The sequence below is a fragment of the Barbus barbus genome (genome assembly GCF_936440315.1).
Source record: "Barbus barbus genome assembly, chromosome: 13".
Classification (NCBI taxonomy): Eukaryota; Metazoa; Chordata; class Actinopteri; order Cypriniformes; family Cyprinidae; genus Barbus; species Barbus barbus.
Window position 1 is genome coordinate 6,127,088 of NC_136741.1, and position 20,375 is coordinate 6,147,462.

At 37.3% G+C, this 20,375-nt stretch overlaps 1 protein-coding gene across 1 annotated transcript; it reads right to left on the minus strand.

The window, feature by feature from the left end:
- Positions 1-4,452: 4,452 nt before the first annotated feature.
- LOC306879173 (mitogen-activated protein kinase kinase kinase 2-like) lies at positions 4,453-20,370 on the minus strand. The gene is made up of 17 exons (XM_079431973.1): positions 19,918-20,370; positions 17,719-17,791; positions 17,488-17,603; positions 16,582-16,622; positions 14,548-14,647; positions 14,339-14,452; positions 14,142-14,238; positions 13,719-13,849; positions 13,534-13,613; positions 10,647-10,714; positions 10,456-10,548; positions 10,126-10,344; positions 9,013-9,161; positions 8,795-8,926; positions 8,214-8,343; positions 7,711-7,888; positions 4,453-7,179 (listed from the first exon to the last, which is right to left on the minus strand). The coding sequence occupies exons 2-17, from the start codon at positions 17,720-17,722 to the stop codon at positions 6,960-6,962; spliced, it is 1,872 nt and encodes a 623-aa protein (XP_079288099.1). The 5' UTR covers positions 17,723-17,791; positions 19,918-20,370; the 3' UTR covers positions 4,453-6,959.
- Positions 20,371-20,375: the final 5 nt, after the last annotated feature.

The following is a 20,375-nucleotide window of genomic DNA, read 5'->3' on the forward strand; positions in this document are numbered from 1 at the left end:
CAAGAACTGGGATGTTTTCAGCTTCCAGGAATTGTGTACAGATCCTTGCAACATGGGGCCGTGCATTATCATGCTGCAACATCAGGTGATGGTCGTAGATGAATGGCACAACAATGGGCCTCTGGATCTCGTCACGGTATCTCTGTGCATTCAAAATGCCATCGATAAAATGCACCTGTGTTCGTTGTCCATAACATACGCCTGCCCATACCATAACCCCACCGCGACCTTGGGACACTCGACCCACAACGTTGACATCAGCAAATCGCTCACACACACGATGCCATACACGAAGTCTGCCATCTGCACTGTACAGTGAAAACCGGGATTCATCCATGAAGAGAACACAACTCAAGTCAGTTACGATGACGAACTGCTGTCAGGTCGAGACCCCGATGAGGACAACGAGCATGCAGATGAGCTTCCCCGAGACGGTTTCTGACAGTTTGTGCAGAAATTCTTTGGTTATGCAAACCGATTGTTGCAGCAGCTGTCAGGGTGGCTGGTCTCAGACGATCTTGGAGGTGAAGATGCTGGATGTGGAGGTCCTGAGCTGGTGTGGTTACACGTGGTCTGTGGTTGTGAGGCCGGTTGGATGTACTGCCAAATTCTCTGAAATGCCTTTGGAGATGGCTTATGGTTGATAAATGAACATTCAGTTCACGAGCAACAGCTCTGGTGGACATTCCTGCAGTCAGCATGCCAATTGCACACTCCCTCAAAACTTGCGACATCTGTGGCATTGTGCTGTGTGATTAAAGTGCACATTTTAGAGTGGCCTTTTATTGTGGCCTGCCTAAGGCACACCTGTGCAATAATCACGCTGTCTAATCAGCATCTTGATAGGCCACACCTGTGAGGTGGATGGATTATCTCGGCAAAGAAAAAGTGCTCACTAACACAGATTTAGACAGATTTGTGAACAATATTTGAGAGAAATAGGCCTTTTGTGTACATAGAAAAAGTCTTCGATCTTTGAGTTCAGCTCATAAAAAATGGGGGCAAAAACAAGTGTTGCATTTATAATTTTGTTCAGTGTATATATATACACATTTATATTACACACACAGAGTCTGAAGTTACCTTGGTAAAGGACCACAATGTCGTTTAAATAACATGGACTTTTACAATGGTAACTTCAGCCTAAAATATGTTAACAAGGCAGGTAAGGATAGCTGACCAAATTAATCCTCAAATATTAGCGGATTTTATCTTTTAAAAACAACACTGATACAGCTACATATGCATTATTTTATTGTCTACTAATTACCAAAAATCGCAGTTCTGTCTCTCTAACTCAATGCATTCCAATTGCCCTGAACTTCCTGGAACTATTTGAGGTCTACGTGAATCACGTGACGATCGAGCATTTTGAACTTCAGTTGTCGCAACTCTGTTTCTCAACGGCTCTGGCTACACGGAGCCACCGCAGACGGATGAAAGAGCCATGGGTTTCCGACCCCTGTACTAGGGTGTTTTATTATTATTTTTTACTGCTAAAACAAAACACTACCATTCTGAAGTTTGGGGTCAGTAAGTTTTTTAAAAAAAAATTTTTTTATACTTTTATTCAGCAAAGAAGCATTAAATTGATCAAAAGTGACAGTAAAGACATTCATACTTTTGTATTTCAAACAAATGCTATATTTTTTACTTTCTATTCATCAAAGAATCCTGAAAAACTTGTAGCACAGCATCCACAAAAATATTAAGCAGCAGCACAACTGTTTTCAACATTCAAAACAATAAAAAAAGCACCAAATCGGCTTTAGAATGATTTCTGGAGGATCATATGCCACTGAAGACTGGAGTAATAGTAATAGAAGAGAAAATTGTTGTAATTATATTTTACAACATTGATCAAATAAATGCTACCTGGGTGGGTATCAGGGACTTCTTTCAGAAAGGCTTATATAAAAGAAAATAACTCGCAGAACACAAACTTATGCACGCTATATGGCTACAAGGTAAACATTTTTTTTCAATTTCTAGCTTTAAAAATATTAATGCATAAAAATACATTACTCTAAGATGCACTATATTTCAAGCAATCAATTTAGCACCATGAAATGTGAAATAAATATCTTTTTATTATTTATTTTCATCATCATTAGCAACACTTTACAAAGTGCCAGCCGTCATAGACAATCTCATGATGTCATCCTGCAAACAGGCCGATCAGTCCTGCCATCAGCAGACCACAGAGCCCCGGTGGGCCTTTGTGATGGCAATCATGCTTAGAATTTCGAGTTAAAAAAAAAACAGAGAAAATAAAAATATATATATATATAAAAAAAATATGCGTACCACTGATATACAGATTTGATATAAACAGGCTTATTGGTCACAAACCAAATTGAATTATAAACATGGCTTTTCTCATACAATAGACAAAAGAGGACAAACAACAGATATAATTTCTGTACCAGATAAGTGTACTGTCTAAAAAAAAAAAAAAAACATACATTTCATTTCAGAGTTCTTAACTTCTTTTTTGTCTTTTTTTTTTTTCTTCTTTCTTTTCTGTCATCAGTTGTACAAGGCGCAAGGCATTGAGTGCTCTGGCAATAATCTCACTCAACCGGCACACAGAAAAGAAGTCTCTTTGAAACACAGATAGTCAAACACACTCAGACGATAGAGCACTCACACGAACAAATACAAAGTGCATTCATGACCCCGGAGTGGCAACAGTGGCGTGTTTCACTGACAAATCCAGCCTGTTCGAGTTAATGGAAAACTTCCTGTAATTACTCTCATAAATAATGCATTCTGCAGCTATGGAACTCTATTCTTAAACTGGAGAGATATTTCGAAGAAAAAAAAAATCCAACAATTTATATACAGGCAAATAGCTGAATGATGCCACCTAGTGGTGAAAAAAGCTGACATTACATTCCAGTAGGAAGATTCTCAATTTGCTTTACAACAAACTCCTGCCAGGATACCAGTCATGTTGGCCCAAGTCAGTTTCTTTGGCACCAGTCAGCATTTAGACATTTGGCTCTCATTTTCAAACTTTGAATTTACAAAAACCATTCGTCTGTTAATTTCGCAAGTGTGTTTGAGGAACAAGTTGTGACATAACAGTGGCAATGAATTTACCACAGACGAGAGCAGATTTTAGATCAGCGAGTGACCATGTGACCGACCTAACCAACAAGGCTGGTAACCAGGGCAACCGTTTTATCTCGTATCCCCTTGAACAGAAAACAAGCATTCAGACTCACGCAAGACCGCACATCGCTTACAAACACACACACAGAATGACTGACGAAACACTGGCAAAAGTATTAAAATCAGTGTAAAAATCACGGTCTCAAAAAGTGCAAACATTTCAGCATCAAAAAGAAAATTTTAACAGTACATACATTACAAACATACACTGCCTATTTTTCGTGTAGTATGTCTGTACACCATCCTAACGAGTAATGCTTAAATGAAAATAAATGTGGCTTTAGTTCTACGAACTGGCACTTTAAAACTCTACAGACCAGAAATTTTGCTCATTATACTGGGTACGGAGAAATTCCTTCAAATACTGCCACAGCAACCCAGGGTTAGCAACACTGGGCCCAAATCACATAGCATTATACAAGAAAGACGTTAAAAAACAGCTGCAAGGGGCAAGAGCAAACAAAGAGGGCCTGCCCATGTTTAAATGACTGGAGGGGGCCTCGGATAGAGAACTGCTAATACATTAGGTCTATTGTGTGAGTGGGTCTTCCATGTCCTTCACTCCCAGATATCATGATCCGGAACAGCCGCATGAAATCCTTCCTAAGTAACTCTACACAATGGAGGTAGACTTTCTTAGTCACCAACAGAAAACTGTAAACGTTTGCTTGGAGTGTAATCGTACCATCTGAAAAACGAGTACCACATGCAGTCTCATTGCTATAGTTACTCCTACAGCAAAAAGCTAGTTTCTCTCATGTTATCACAATCTACCGGCCCGGGGTAGTTTACATTGCTAGTTACAGCGTTCACACAGGACGAGTTCTTGCACTGAAACAGCTAGACTGATCACATTTGAAAACAATGTTTATGGATGTGTTCATTGTTTTAAAATTAACAATGATCAGCGGATACATGGGTCAATGATATATAATAGCATTCGTGATTCTTAAGTATGTTTTGTTCTCATGTTGGTTTCATATTAATGTTTAATGACTTTCAAAATGGTGCAACCAATAATATTACTTGAATACAATTGAGTGTACATTTAATTTTTTAGGTTTTTTTTATAAATACTTCAAGTAAAAAAAAATTAGAATTTATTAAATTTTTATTAATTAAATTCAATATAATTTATGGGGGGGTACTAACACCGCATAACATTTTACAACCTAAACTAACCAGTCATAAAAATAGATTTAATTTGAAAGAAATTAGGGTTTGCAGGGGCCCTGTATGAGTGTATAATTTCCTGATTTAAGTTTTTTTTTTCTTGTGACTATCAGCTTGACAGTTTTAGATTTAGCAAACAACAGTTAAAAAATTAAAAAGCAGTTTTGGTAAAGGTTTTAAATAAAAATAGACTAATAATAAATAATTAAACAATTGTTTTATCTTCATCTTCAGTCAAATTACTTTTTTTTTTTTTTTTCTCTTTAAGAAAAATGCTTTTTTTTTTTTATTATGATATCAGGAAAGTTATTACCCTGACATATTTGATATTATGCTCCAAATGCTCTTTTTTTTATATATATATATATAAAATATGATTATGGCATTCTGTCATTGACCCACATGACCCAAAAAATTAAAATAAAAAAATTCACAGAGAGAGAACACAAGAACGTGTCCTGTGTGAACGGACCACAAGTATGACACTTATTCTTATTCTCAGGTCACCATAAGTATGCAATATGAAATCGCTGCTTAAATTTTTATTGTGTTTCCATTCTACGATTATTAAATTAACATAAGCATATGCTAACTCATTAATACCATACTCTCATAATTATGAGAGGGGAAGAATAAATAGCTTTCTAATTAAGAATGGCAGATTGTGACACAAAGAATGAAGAAAACAAACCTAATGGTTTAAGGAAGGAACGAGGGTAACCCCAAAAGGTACGTTATCACCTACATCTGAAGGCAGGCATTAAAGCATTAAGTGGAGGAGAGATTTCTGAATGAGTCTTGAACAGCAACGTGACCGCTTACTAAAATATTCAGAAGCGTTCACTAGCAGAAAGTGTGTAACCAAGTGCTTGACAAAGAGTGTGAACGGGTGAAACGTCCTGTCCCAAGGCATCGTGGGATAGCGAGGTTAATTTATAGGCAAACCGTTAGTACTGTCAAGTGCTGAGTATTGTTAAGATTTGTGAAATTCTGCATATTCTGAAACATACGGAAATACATTAGAGTGAAGAAGACTTCTGATGAATTGGAACATCAGACATCTGGTATTGAAAATATCAGCACAACGGATCCAGGTTGTGTAGTCTTCACTAGAAGTGCACTTACAGTGTCAACTTTCATATTGAGAGCAATCCATTTCTCTATTCAACTCTACAGGTCTTTGCACACTGAGTCCGAAATTCTCATCCGAAATTTTCGCACATTAAAAAATAAATACGACCTTGCGTCGTGTCAATCATGTTTACACACTGCCTTCGAAACATATGTCCGTCATAAAAAAATTTGGATCAGGTTTGATTTTCTGCATTTTCGCATTCGTAGCAAGCATTTTGACTGAAAACGATGACGAATACGAAAAAAACGCATATGAAAATTTCGGACTCTTAGCTTTCTATGTTCTTGAGATTTATACTGGAATCAGAGCGACTCTAACTGTAAAATGTCCAGGCACTAAACCCTGCCTGTGTGGTCCGGGTTTTTTTTTTTCTTTCCCCGCTTGGGTGAGTGAGTGTGTATTCAACCTGCCTACCTGATCAGATTGAAGTGTACGGCACTGTGTTAAGAGAATGCACAGGTGAACCTGACCCGAGATCAGTTTGCCAGCAGAGGGACCAGAGGGGGAAAAGGCAGAGGCTGTTTATGCTGATCTAGAAACAGTGTGAAGAGCCGAACTGTCCTAAATAATTCCTGTACAGATAAAGTCAGAAAGACTTGAGTACCTGTGTATTAAACCTATAAAATTCTAGAAAAATTATCGGACACTTAAGCAGAATACAAAAAAAAATAAAAAAAAGAGGAAGGAGACTGTAAAAAGGCACACAGTAAAAACAGAAACAAAGCAGAAACGGGTACAAGATCCTGACGAATTCTAGAGCTAGAAAGAGCGAATACACTCCGGTATGTGGTTGAGATCAGAAGGTGAGAGAGGGTTCAGCAAACCAAACGTTTGTACAGCATAGTGAGTAAATATTCTACAGTAAGATCTTCCATCAGAGTTCATGTGTGTGTGTGTGTTTTATGGTATGTACGTTTAGGACTGTGCAAGAAAATGAGAACTTTTAGAAGCCATGACAGCCGGGCTGGAGAGTCCCATGCATCCGGTCATCTATTCTATTCCGTTTCATTTTTTCCTTTTACCCTTTAGCAGCGTATTGGTGTACCTGCCTTGTTCTGGGGTTGACATTCCAAGATCTTCCTGCATTTAACCCAGTGCATCCAGAACCCAACTGGACTCCCCAGAGCAAAGGCTCTCCACAATCATGGGGAATGTCAAAACATTAAAAATGAATAAAAGAAAGCATTTAAAAGACAACATCCTCAAGTTTTTTGGGGGGGTACCGATATCCGTTTAGTCATTAGGGGTACTTACCCCTGAGTGAAATTAAGGTGCAATGTTTTCGTACGGAATCAAGCTGCTCCAAATCACCATCCTGCTCCAGCAGATGTGTGAAATTAGGCCACTGCCCTCTTTGCTATGCACTCTGGTCTGAGTAGGGGCTCGTAGGCCTGCTGGGAGAAGTCTGAAAAGGGGATGGTCCTACAGACACTTTTGGAAGTCTCTGATTGTTCAGAGAAGGAAGGGGGAGTGGCTAGTGGACGAAAGTGTGCCGTAATAGGTCCTCAGCAGCTGGACGCTGTTTAGTTTCCACAAAAATCCGTTTAAGGAAATCGCGGCAGTGATCCGACACGTGAGGCGGCAGAGTGGGGTTGGTGGGCTGTGTGGCGATTTTAAAAATGGCTGCCATTGCTTCGTACTCCGCCCAGGGCGGCCGCTGAGTTAACATCTCCACCACAGTGCAGCCAATGCTCCTGGAATCAGGGAGGAATTATTATCATAGTTGAAGTGAGACACACAAAAACATATACACACAATCTTTTCTCACAGTGTTCTTACAATATGCTAGAAACTGGACAGAGTCTATTACACTGACCCAGGGCCATCAGAGGTCCTTATTGTAGAGCCCCGCAAGTATCACAATTTCAGCTTAAAAGGTTTAAAGTCACAATGAAATGGAGGTAACTTTTTCTTCCATGTTGTGATGTACATTCAAGTTAAACAGATTATTGAAACCGTAAAAAATGTACAGTGGGAACTTGGTTCTACCCATCGGTTGTTCATTGAATACAGACAGATAAGAACATAAATATGCAGTCAATTGTAAGTAAGGGATGGATTTAAGTAGATTAAATGTTTGGAGAAGTCACCAGAGATAAATCTGTCATTTTGTCATCAACTTATGACATTTTAATTAAAAATTAGGATGTAAAAACATTCGCAATCATGCATTTACAAAAAAGATGTAAGTGAATTTACATTTCATGCAGACTTTAAGGGCTTACCAGATATCAGCTTTCCTGCCGTACCCCTCTCCGCTGATAACCTCAGGGCTCATCCAGTAAGGTGTACCTGTCACTGACTTGATGCCCGTTCCTGACAGGCAGATGGTCTGGAGCCGCCGACTCGCTCCAAAGTCGCCCAGCTTCACGTTACCTGCAGAATCCCGAAGGATATTGGCACCTGTATGAATGAAAGAACAGGGAAAAAAAAAAAATCATGGAGGGAAGGAATATGTTAAATTATAGTTCTATGATAAAGCATAAAATGTAACGACAATAGTACAGACTCAGTTTCATTCAAAGACAAACAGTGAACTCTGCCAAAGTTCATTTTTAAAAGTGTGAATATTTCGCTAATGTACATGCAGAAGCATTAGAAGATTTAGACAATCAGTTACAAAAGAAGTTTGAGTGCTACATGTATTGCATCAATATGTGTATAAATAAACATTAAAAACAAACATTCAGTTCATCATAACTGACAACATTGCATGCAGTTGGTTCACCTTTGATATCTCTATGGACGATCATGTTACTGTGTAGGTAGCACACGCCTTCTAGTATCTGCCGTGTATATTTACGCGTGACGTTCTCCGTCAGAGCACCATAAGACTTCAGCTGGTCTTTAATGGAGCCCTGTAGAACATAAAATCAAAATGTCAAAAGAAAGACACAGTATCTACATAGTCCTTACTGGAAGTAGCTTTCCTGACTGCAAGTCATTTACAGGGATATAAATTCAGTAAATGAACAGTAAGTGAATCCATTAGGGCAGTTACTGAATTAATGTCTCACTTACTGAACCGTGCGTTACCCTTTTAGTCATGTCCCGATTTGAAAAGAACTAAGAACTGTTAGTGTGTTTTGTATATTTACTGTTTGTAAGATTAACATCAATCTAATCGCATACAAAAATGTACTTAAACATACACATTCAGGTATTTTTGTAATAAATGATATTTTAATTAAAAAAAAAAGACAAATGATTAGTTTAGAACACAGGTTTTTTTTTAAGTGCTGCAAAAACTTTAGAAACACGGAAAGCATACAAGAAAACGTGCGTTCAAGTGAATTAACACATACTTACCCCAGGCATGTACTCCATAAAAATGGAAAGAGTTCTTTCGTGTGTGTCTCGCAAGCAGCCATAGTATTGAACAATACGCTCATGGAATAGATTTTTCAGCAGCTGAATCTCACACTCCAGAGCACTCACCTCCTGAACACACATACAAACCACAATAAATGCAAAGATTCACAAGACACCTCTTTTTCGCTGTACAAAGCCTGAAAAACAATGTTCACCTTGCTGGTTTCTGGGCTATCTGGGTCAAACTGCACCTGTTTAACAGCCAGTTCTCTGCCGGTGTCTGCGTCATAGCAAAGAAACACTCGCCCGAATGCTCCTTGCCCCAAAAGCTTCCCTAGACGCCAGTTTGTGGGAGCCCGAGGGGCTATAAACGAAAGAAAGTGACAATTACACAGAGAACCACACACACTATACAGAGTTTCCCCTCTGCTTTTTTGCCCAATTTATTTAAATGATTTCTCTAGGCCATCATGTTTTAGTGGATTTATAATTTATTAAAAACTATAAAAATTGTTTTATAGATAATGCACTCACAAAGAGCAATTTCTAGAAGGTTAAGATATTGTGTAGGATAGTACTATGATTGGATGAAGAAAATTAGGCCAAGATATTACTGGAGCCATTACTCCAGTCTTCGATCTCACGTGACTCTTCAGAAATCAGTCTAATATGCTGATATGGAGCTCAATTAACATTTCTTATTATACCATTTAAAAATGTTATGCTGCTTAATTTTTTTATTGATTAGAAAGCTTAAAACAACAGAATTGTGTAACACAAACGGGGCTTAGTTTAAGCCAGAACAAGGCCTTAGTTAAATTAAGATATTTAAGCAACTTTTACAAAAATGCCTTAGAAGAAAACAACACAGGCGTGCATCTTGACACAGAACAATGACACTGACATATTTTTAGATATGTCAGAGCAAGATATCTTCAGTTGAGACAGCTCAAATATGCATTGTAGTCTGGGACTAACTTAAGCCTTGTCTGTGAAACCAGGGGTAAATGTCTTTACTGTTACTTTTGCTCAATTTAACGCATCCTTACTGAATAAATGTATTTTGAAAGGGAATGTATATAAAATACCCTTAAAATATTTGGTTATTGGAAAACAACATAAATTTGCAGCTGAGCAAATTACAAATGCACACCTCAAACTCAAGTTATAATTAGTAGAGTCACATCTGACAAATCAGAACTATAACAAGTTTCATCTGCATGTCAACACCAAGTTAACATTAGATCAGCCACAATGGGAACATTGTTAGTACAAAGGAAAATGGTACAAACAGAAGATGCTCTCTTCTAAACCATAAATGCACTCACAGCGGCTTGGAGGGCTGATGTCCATGACTGAGAGTGTGGGGTTAGAACTGGGCTCTATGTCGCTGCCACGGCGTCTGCGCCCCGGTTCCTCTAACTCAGGAGTAAAGATGCTGCTTCCACTGCTAGTGCTGGGGCTCTGCTGCTCTGTTGGACTGAAACTCACTGGAGAACGAAAACCATGAGCCTGAGTCCGCCGCGCCCTGGGAAAGGTCTTTCGCCCTGAGTAGAGAAAGATAATCCAATTTAGGAACAGCGCATGCAAGCTTGATTTTGCTTTTTGGAAAAATTACCAAAGCTTGTGTTTATGGCCAAGGTCCAACATAATCTCACCATCGCTGTAGTCGTGCAGACCAATCGAGATGGGATATCGCCTAGGATAGGTTCCTCCCTTCCCTGTTTTTTCAAACACTGGTATATCGTACTCTGTGAAACAGAGCAGAAACAATCAAGATAGACTTAGAAATGCAATCTAACGTTAGTATTTAAGTGACATCAAAGCAGAAAGATCAGCAACAGCTTACCAGGGAAATCTTGATGGTTGTCAGGGTAGCTCAGGGCTCGAGGCATACGGGATTTAGGATAGGTATCACTGTAAGAGATCCATTTAAAAAAAACAAAAAAAAAAAACAAATCACTGAGTATTTTAATTTAACTACATGTAGGAACTGTACATTACTGTTCAAAAAGTCTCTCATGCTCACCAAGGCAGCATTTATTTGAAAACAAAAAACAAAAACAGTATTATTATTATTTTAAATAATGCTTTTTCTATTTTAATATATTTTCAAATGTAATTTATTCCTGTGACGCAAAGCTGAATTGAAGCTTCAGCCTTCAGTGCCACATGATCCTCAGAAATCATTCTAATATGCTGATTTGTAGCTCAAGGATCATTTCTTCTCATTATTAATGTTGAAAACCATTGCGCTGCTTAATTCAAGAGATGCACAGATTGACCAGGCGGGGACCGAAATCAGCCGATTTTCCACATGATTGGCCTGGACCAGTGAGTCTGCGGTCAGTCTGCCGATTTGAGCTGGTCCATTTTGACGTCACACTTACTCTTACATCTGCATGTAAACATGTCACTTCTCCACTATGAGTGAAGAAGACACAAAGTTTGCAATTTGTAATACGTGTAGGGCCAAAGTAAACTGGGGGGGGGGGGGGGGGGGGGACCACAGGACTCGATTAACACTGGTCCAAGTACAACCAGACAAGAAGCCTGATTAAAACCTCTATAACAAAAATAACTAGCTAAGCACTGAAACTTGGCCACCAAACATTTTCATGCGAGAATGATTCTGAATTTATGCATTCAGTGTAAACAGCGACTGATAATGTAAAGCCAGATGAGGCTTACGCATCCTGACTGAGTGAGAGTGAGAGAGAGAGATTTGTGCAGAAATCAAAACAAATGAGCGCAACACAAAAAAAGCTTTAGATGCATACAAAAAATATATTTATAAGATAAGATTTAGGCAAGCAACATTATACGACCAAGATGTTTCCCCGAATATCAACACAATTGCAATGTAACACTCATTTTATACAATAGTAGTTCAATAAACAAGAAGTTAAAATTAAGTGACTTACATTTTAGGCACAATATGGACTGTTTTTGCTCAATTTTGCTGAAGAAAATCGTTTTAATCAAAGCCACAGCAGAACTGGGGCCGGTTGCATAAAAGGTTTAGACTAGTCTTATAAGTTAGTCTTCTAATTTTTTTCTTCAAAACTGGTCATATTTTTTTAAAATTCAGTAACATAAAAGCATAGATTAATCTAATTTGAATCCAAAAATAAAACTGATTGCCCTTTGGCTAACTGCTAGTTGCTCAAACTCATACTTTTAACATAGAGGCTAGGTTTATACTACTGGCCCCTGTCTCCCAGCAGCACACAGTGTTTTGTTACTGAATGAATCCATGTTTTTGAACGATCGAGGGAGTCAATGATTCAGTAACCCATTCATAAAGAAAAGTCATTTGCCTCGATTGTGATTGAATGAGCCATTTGAATGAATCGGTTAAATGACTCGCTCATTAAAACAGTCATTTGCTGCCTCCTACTGATGGTTTGGACTCATATTTAAAAGTATCATTGCATTTTTCCAAATTTCTTCTTTGTATATTCAAAAATTATTTAAAACATTAATCTTATAAAATTATTTATACATTTGAAATTCTGCGGTGTAAATGCATTTATGGCACCTCAGCTTCATCAAACAGTCTGTGTAAATACATCTAATGCCACTTCAGATGCAGCTTCCGTTTCCTGCAGTAGAAAGATGGAGTTTGTTGATACTGATTTCATTTGAATGACAACAACTCTACAGTCTCATTATTCTAACTGAATTAACTGAAACAATGTAAGAATTTGATGTGAAAGGTAACATTTAATAAGGTTAGGGAAAAAGTTACCATTTATAAACAGTGGGAAATATCATCTGTTTGTTATATACAGCAACTCATTTTCAATTAATTATTTCTAACTCTTTCCAGTCACAGAGCACTTTATTTTGATAGCTGTTTATGTGAGAGAACATCTGTAACTTAGTCCAGATCGGGGGAACTGTAACGTTCAATAATTTCTTTTATTATGCAAATATTTTTGCATTGAATTTTTTTTTATTTTTTATATGCTGTCAATTATAGTTCTTAGAAAGAAAATCGGTATCGGCAGGTCACTCTTACAAAAAATAAAAAATAAAACGGAAATCGGAATCAGCCAAGAAGATTGCAATCGGTGCATCTCTACTTGATACTTTTCCTGACATACTAAAGCAGCAATTCCTTCGGTCCTCGCGTACCCCTGCTCTGCACATTTTGTATGTTTCTCTTATCGCTTCAGACATTGTTCTATTCGACTGTAAGTGCCCTGCAAAGTGGACATCACCGGATATTCCACCATGATTCCAGTTCGAAGCGAACGTATATGTTCCATTCAAAGGGCAATGAAGAGTGTGAGATGTGAATTTAAATTGTATTTCTTTACAGATGTATATTATGTCACACTTCACACATCCCTAGTAAGTTTCGTCTGTATGCAAATCTGTGAATGAATGTTCCAAAGTGAAGTAAACTTCAACGGATTTCCCCTGCTCAGGGAGTAGGGAGCAATGGACACTGTGTAGGGACCGTGTCAATCGGAACACAGTTCTCATGCATGGAGCTCACTTCTAACGAGCTGATGATCTGAATGAGGTGTGTTAAAGAAGGCATGCAAAATATGCTGAGCGGGGTACGCGAGGACTGGAATTGAGAACCGCTATACTAAAGGAATGCTGTAGATACAAGTTCAGATTGCATTTTCAGTAATGCATTTGTAATGGAAGTCTATGGACAAGGCACAATCTTCAGTAATTGTTTGATTGTGGCTACATGTATGTGTGGGTTAGTTGTTCACCTATCAAGTGGACTGTCCAGTGAAGGACAGCTGCCTGACGCTGAATTCTCAGGACTGCTCATAGACAGAGGGTCCAACATCTATAGAGAAAAATAGGAAAAGATAAATGAGCCGTCAGGACTGGCTGGTTATGCTACTGCTTAGTAAACCCACATCAGCTCAACCAGATGTGTGAGATTTTGTACCTGGTCCATGCTCTCTGGTATGAATTCACCCTCACTGTTGATGCTTGTGAAAGAGCCGTTTCTGGCCACCTGCTGCAGAACATCAGGAATATAGCCAGGAGGAGGAGAGCTACGATCGGTTGACTGAGAACCTGGAGAAGAAGCAAGAGAGCAACAAGCTCCTTATGCACTTTCATAATCTGAACAGAATGAAGTCAGGTAGATGAAGGTATAGGATTGAAAACTAAAAGTGATTTGTCACATCAACCCAAATGGAAAGTCATTTCAGAAGAAGAGTAAATCACTATATTTTGATAAAAGATAATGAAGAAAAATAATCAATGAACTGTGCACAATGAGGGTGCACTTAAAAAAAGTAAATGGGGTCAATTTTATGTTGACTTCTGTCAAGGATGTAATTCAAAACCACTGAGTGCAACCCACCTATGAGTGTCAGCATGTTCTTTTTATCTGCAACACTGAAGTCTGTGTTGTCCAAGTTCTCGTGAGCTGGCAACAGGTCCTTACTGGAGACAGAGTTCTGAAAGCACAAGAACATTTGATGCATTTAGCTTTTAGATTAGGTTACAGGTCTCAGACTAGCACTTTTTCTCTAAACGTAGTTTATAATGCCCACCGACCTGAGTACAGGAGGGGATCACAAGCAGGATTTTTAGGCTCTTCATATGCACTGATCGATCCAAAAGCTCCACAGCTTTATCCAGATCATCCTGAGTACTCAACGGAATCACAAGCTACAGGACAGAGAAAAGGAAAACAGGCTTTCTGTTATGAAAACATTCAAATAAATGCATCATACATATGATAAAGCTGTAGTAGCATCTTTTACCTCATTATTGGTGTAATGCAGGTCCATGCTCTGTCCAAATGCTACTTTAGCTTTGGCGCTCAGATCCTCAAGACTGACAGGTCGAGGGAACTGCAGGATCCTTAAGTAACACATAATACATTATAAACCACACCATCATCTGCTACTTTGACAAAATCAAGCAAAAGGTTCATCTAAATGCATTCTCTAATTTTAATAATTAGGTTTGTTTTAAAGCCTTCTATGCTATAGTGATCAAAAGTGTTGGGGAAAGTCACTTTTAAAAGTAATGCATTGTGATATTGCATTACTCCATAAAAAACTAACTAATTGCATTACATAGTTACTTTTAATGGAAAGTAATATATTATGGCTGCATTTACACTGCAGGTATTGATGACCAATTCCGATTTTGTGACTATATCCGATTTTTTGGACGACGTGCTTAGATTTCTTTTAAAAGTGACCTGTATCCGACGTGTGCATTTTACACTGCACTTGGTGAAACAAGCCACAAATAGCATAGATGACATCACAAATAAATTTTAATAGTACACTGAGTTTCTATTTGACATGGAATTCATATAGAAACGTATTTAATGCAATAGTTACACCTATACATCAAAATAATTATATAGCCTAGTGCAAATTCTTCAGGACAGTGATGTACTCGCTCCGCTGAAAGCTTGCGAGTGGAATAACACTCAGTGGTAGATATTGTTAAGCACATCACATCGTCTGTGTTTTTTTAGCAATTAAAACCAAATGCATTCATCAGTGATTGTATATCAAAGGCAGGGACATGTTTGTGTGCATTTTATTTTGTGGTTTCAATGGAACGAACGGGACTGAAGCGCTCGTCTGTGCACGAGCTGTCGTCAGACAACAGCAGCGACGAGCACTTAGCGTAATTTCAAAAGAAACATTTCAGCGTCAGATCGCCTTTTAACACAAACGAACGAAATTAATACTCTGCTACTCAACTAGAGATGTTTCATTTGTTACAGGTATGTCTGCACTGCGAATATAAAAAAAAAAAAAAATAAATAAAAAAAAAAAAACTCACTTTTCAATGACGAAAATGTTGTATTTACAAGGGAATATCCTATTTGTCCGCTTACACGGCAGGCGCAAATGCACATATCCGATTTATTTCCACATTTGAATGAGGCCTGAAACCGATTGGAAAATATCGGAATCCGTGTGATTTTTTCCTGCTTACACTGTCGTGGGCCATATCCGATCTGTGCCACATGGGAGGAAAAAAATCGGAATTGGGTCACTTGAACCATGCAGTGTAAATGCAGCCTTTGTTACTTTTCCATTATTTTTTTCACCCAGACTGGGCTTGTTTATTTGTTTTTAATAACAAAAAACCCAAAAGTTAGATTTTTGGCAACTGTAATGGCCCTTTGATACCAACAGTGAAATTAATAAGGCTCAGGCTAATGAAAGTGCCTCTGCACCTCACTCCCAATTTCTCTTAACACAGCCACAGGAGAGGTGTCAGTGAATAAATGGGAAAATAAAGTAAATTACATTTACTCATTACATTTAAAGTAACTCAGATATTTCATTGTAAAATTAAAAGTAATGCATTACTTTACTAGTTACTTGAGAAAATTAATCTGTTGTGTTACCCCCAACACTGGTGATCATATCAAAATTACAAAAATAAATAAATAAAAATCATTCATATTCCAGCGTGGCATCTATTCTGGCAGTGTTCGTTTCTTAGTCTTTGCATAAACACACAAACACATTAAGACACACACTCAGAGGCACACAAACACAAGACAACCCAAAACTACATCACTAATCCACTAACATTTTAACTTAATAAGGAGCCCCTTAGTTAATTTGGCTTAGACCAAAGCATCTTATTTAAAATGAATAAAAGTGGGAATAAAAACGCAGATTTGGACTAGCTAACACACAATCCATTACCAGCGTCTACAGGGCTCTGTCAGACAGGTTTAATTTAGAGAAACCTCTAGAGGGAAGTGCTAAAAATAGGAAGTGATGTAGAGCAGAAGCAGGAATTGTGGTCATTACCTCTTCTCTCCTCTGTACTCAAACTTCACCCTTACATCATTCTGTGGACAAGAAAACACAGTTTTACCCATCTATCAATGCATACTGTTTCTTATTCACAACAGTGTGAAACAACACTGGGAAACAGACAATATTCAATATAAATGTAGATTCCCAATGATATTTTGTGTATAACAGAAAATAAGCATTGATAGCGATACTGCAAAGATTTTAGTGCACTTTTTAATGCGCCTGTGTTATTAAAAAGGGGCATAAAGGTAGGTAATTTCCATTAATTAGTTCAAACTGTCTATTTCAATGCGTGTATTCAACGAATGCAGCATCTCTGATGATCATTGAAGTCTCTATGGTATTAAAATGTTTTTGCTAAATATATTTAGAAATATATTGCTTTTCATTACTATACATGCTATTTATATTAATACTTGTAGGTAAACTTATAAATATGCAATAATTCAAACAAAAATGTAAAAAACAAAAAGAATACATGTTGAGTTGCAGAAAAGTTGGAATTTCACCAGAATGATTCTGTATTTTACATTGCACATTTTGGATCAACTTATGCTGTTTAGTGTTCCTCAGACTAAAAATTGGTACATAAACACTGACAAATATCAAGACATTTTGAACTTCATAACCCTCTAGTATGAAGACTTCTGTACAGTTAAACGATGTCACTGTCATCACCCTTCTTTAACTGTGGTCATTTTTACAGTATACAGTATACTTTGTATGTGTTCAAGAGACAGATAAATGCAGTAATATAAATTATAATGCCCATTTGTCATAATACGTTTTATTCTACATTAAGATAACAAGTATAGTCTGAGTTTCTTAAAAACAATGAAGAAGAAAAAACACCAAGTAGCTGGTGCTGATGTGAATAACGAAAGAGTTAATGCAGACCTGGTTCTTAGGAGAGGAGGCCTTGGGTTTGCCCAGGTCAGGCAGACCAGATGGTCGACTGGATCGATGCAGCACCACCAGGTCTTGCATGATGGAATTCAGGGCCTCCTGCTCATCTACAAGGTATTTTTATTATAATTATGAATTCTCATTATAAACACAGATTACATCCTTTGTACTACTAAAAATTCTTGCTGTATTTTGACAAATTTTTAAAAACTGAGCACATACCCATTTTGACAGATCACCGGTTCACCCAGGAGTAAAGGAAAGAGGATTCTCCCATGAAATGGGATCCTTTCTCCTGTACAAGAAAACAATAGTTTTATTACATAAATAATACCATTATTTATTAATGAGATCAACATAAAATATTTGTGGTAAGTGACAATAACCCATTAACAATCTATTAGTGAAATCGCTGGCACTAAATTGTTCTGTTACCGCAGAACATCAAAAAAACTGTTAATCTTCATATAGCAGCACATCAGAAAGCAATGCTGTTGGATATGGAATTAGAACTATAATTATTATTATTATTTAGTCATTTAGCAGACACTTTGATCCAAAACGACTCACAAATGAGGACAACAGAAGCAATTTAAATGAAAAACAATAAAGCTGAAAACAATTAAAAATATTAAAGAACAAAAGGTATGAGTATAATAATGATTCTAACATAACACTAAGCCAAACACCAAAAAAAACATATATACATATTATACATACATACACATATATATATAATTTCCATTTAGCTTGTTGAAGTATTAAAATAATTCAAATTAAATTATTCAGACATTATTTAACTAAAATTAAAATAGATAAATACAAATCACAACAGTATAGTTTATCAGTAAACCTAAGAAATAACACTACCAAACACACATGCTGAAAACAACAACTTACACATCGTAAGAAATGTTTATAAAAACTGAAACAGAAGTGAAACAAGTAGTAGAAAAGAGGAGAAATCAAAAGCGATACTTTGATTACAATGAGTACTTTTTTTTTTCTTTTCTTTTTTTTTTTTACAATTACTCAGAATTATCACATGACATTAGAATCATAGTCTCTCATTAAAGGAATAGGTCACCCAAAAAAAATTGCTGAAAAATGCACTCACCCTCAGGCCATCCAAGATGTAGATGAGTTTGTTTCTTTATCGAGACAGATTTGGAGAAATTTGGCATTATATCACTTGTTCACCAATGGATCAATGAATGGGTGCCATCAGAATGAAAGTCCAAACAGCTGATAAAGAAATCACAATAATCGACAAGCAAACCACACGATTCTATTACATCAATTAACATCTTGTGAAGTGAAAAGCTGTGTGTTTGTAAGAAACAAATCCGTCATTAAGGCGTTTTAAAATTAAATTGTTACTTCTGGACAAAATATAGTGGCGTCTATAATCCATAGTAACACTTCCACGAGTAACAGGTGAAAGCAATATTATGGATATAGGATTCGTATTTTAGCTGGACACAGCAGTTTTAAGTTGAAAATGAGTTGATGAATCTGTTTATTCACTTCACAATACATGACGGCACCCATTCACTGCAGAGGATCCATTAGTGAGGAAATGCTAAATTTCGCCAAATGAAATGTGTTCCTATGAAGAAATAAACTCATGTACATATTGGATGGCCTGAGGGTGAGAAAAATTTAAGTACATTGTAATTTTTGGGTGAACTGTTCCTTTAAAAGATCCAGTTACAGTACTGTCTTCAGCAGGCATGTGTCAAAATCTGAACTGAATGACGCTAGATGACAACAGCAGCTAGTTTGACCGATACACACAAACATAAGTATTTGATTTAAACTCACAAAAAAAAAATCATGACATCTAAAATAAGTAAATGTCAAATTACAGAAATATATCTTATCAGAACAAGTCGTAAGTCGAGACAAGGATCTACCCCATTCATGGCCATGTATAGCAGTTCAAGTAAAACATAATAACAACTGACAAAATAACAAACAATATGACAAACTGTACAAGAACGATTTCAGAAAATATTTCAATTAATGTGACGTTACCCATACATTCTAACGGCACGCAAAGCTAATTCCCAAGCTAATTGATTAGCTTGCTAGCAACTGTCAAACTATGGCAGGTCAAAGTAACCAAATACGATTACATACTAATGTTGTACTAAGGTCACAATGGCATTTAGTATTCATTTCCGTCTCGTCTGCACCAAGACACAATGTTAAATATAACTACAGCCCTAAATCATATTTATAAACACACAGTTAGCCGCTTAGCTCTCTAGGCCAAAATTAGCATTGCGCCAAGATGCTAAGGAGCCACTTTGCGCTTCAACAGCTAACAGAGAGCGTTTTACAGTCTTATGTGATTAAAAAGCCTTTATTATGCAGTTATCTAATAAAACAGATAAAAATAAAAAAGTATTTGATCACCTGGGTGAGCTCGGTCCGTTCACTTCCTCATCCACAGATATGAGGCCTCGCGACGAATCTGACACTCGGACAGACTCAATTAAACGACTTCAACTTTAATCCAAGGCCTGACTACACGGCCAAATCATCTCCCGCTGACTCCAACAAACTTGACAGGTTGGTGAAAGCCGCTGACGGTGATTCCAGGCGAGTTTGTGGATGGAAACAGCTAATCATCGACGGCGAAACTGGGTTTGTTTACGTTAGATTCTGCGCGCTGGACCTGACGAAGATCAACTGCTGTCAGTTAGAAATTAACATTAACATTCAAATTAACATTAACCCAAAAGAGCGTACGACACATATAGCTAAAGATGTTAGATATTAAGTACACTTAAAAACACACGCAGCAGACACGCACTACTTTAGAGCAGCACCGCTGTCCTTTGACTCAAATAACTCACGTGACTCCACAGCGC

Coding starts and splice junctions, on each gene's coding strand:
- LOC306879173 (XM_079431973.1), bottom strand. Junction 10,345..10,455: donor TCTGCACGACTACAGCGATG/GTGAGATTATGT, acceptor TTCTCTACTCAG/GGCGAAAGACCTTTCCCAGG. Junction 7,180..7,710: donor GGCAGGAAAGCTGATATCTG/GTAAGCCCTTAA, acceptor CCCTGATTCCAG/GAGCATTGGCTGCACTGTGG.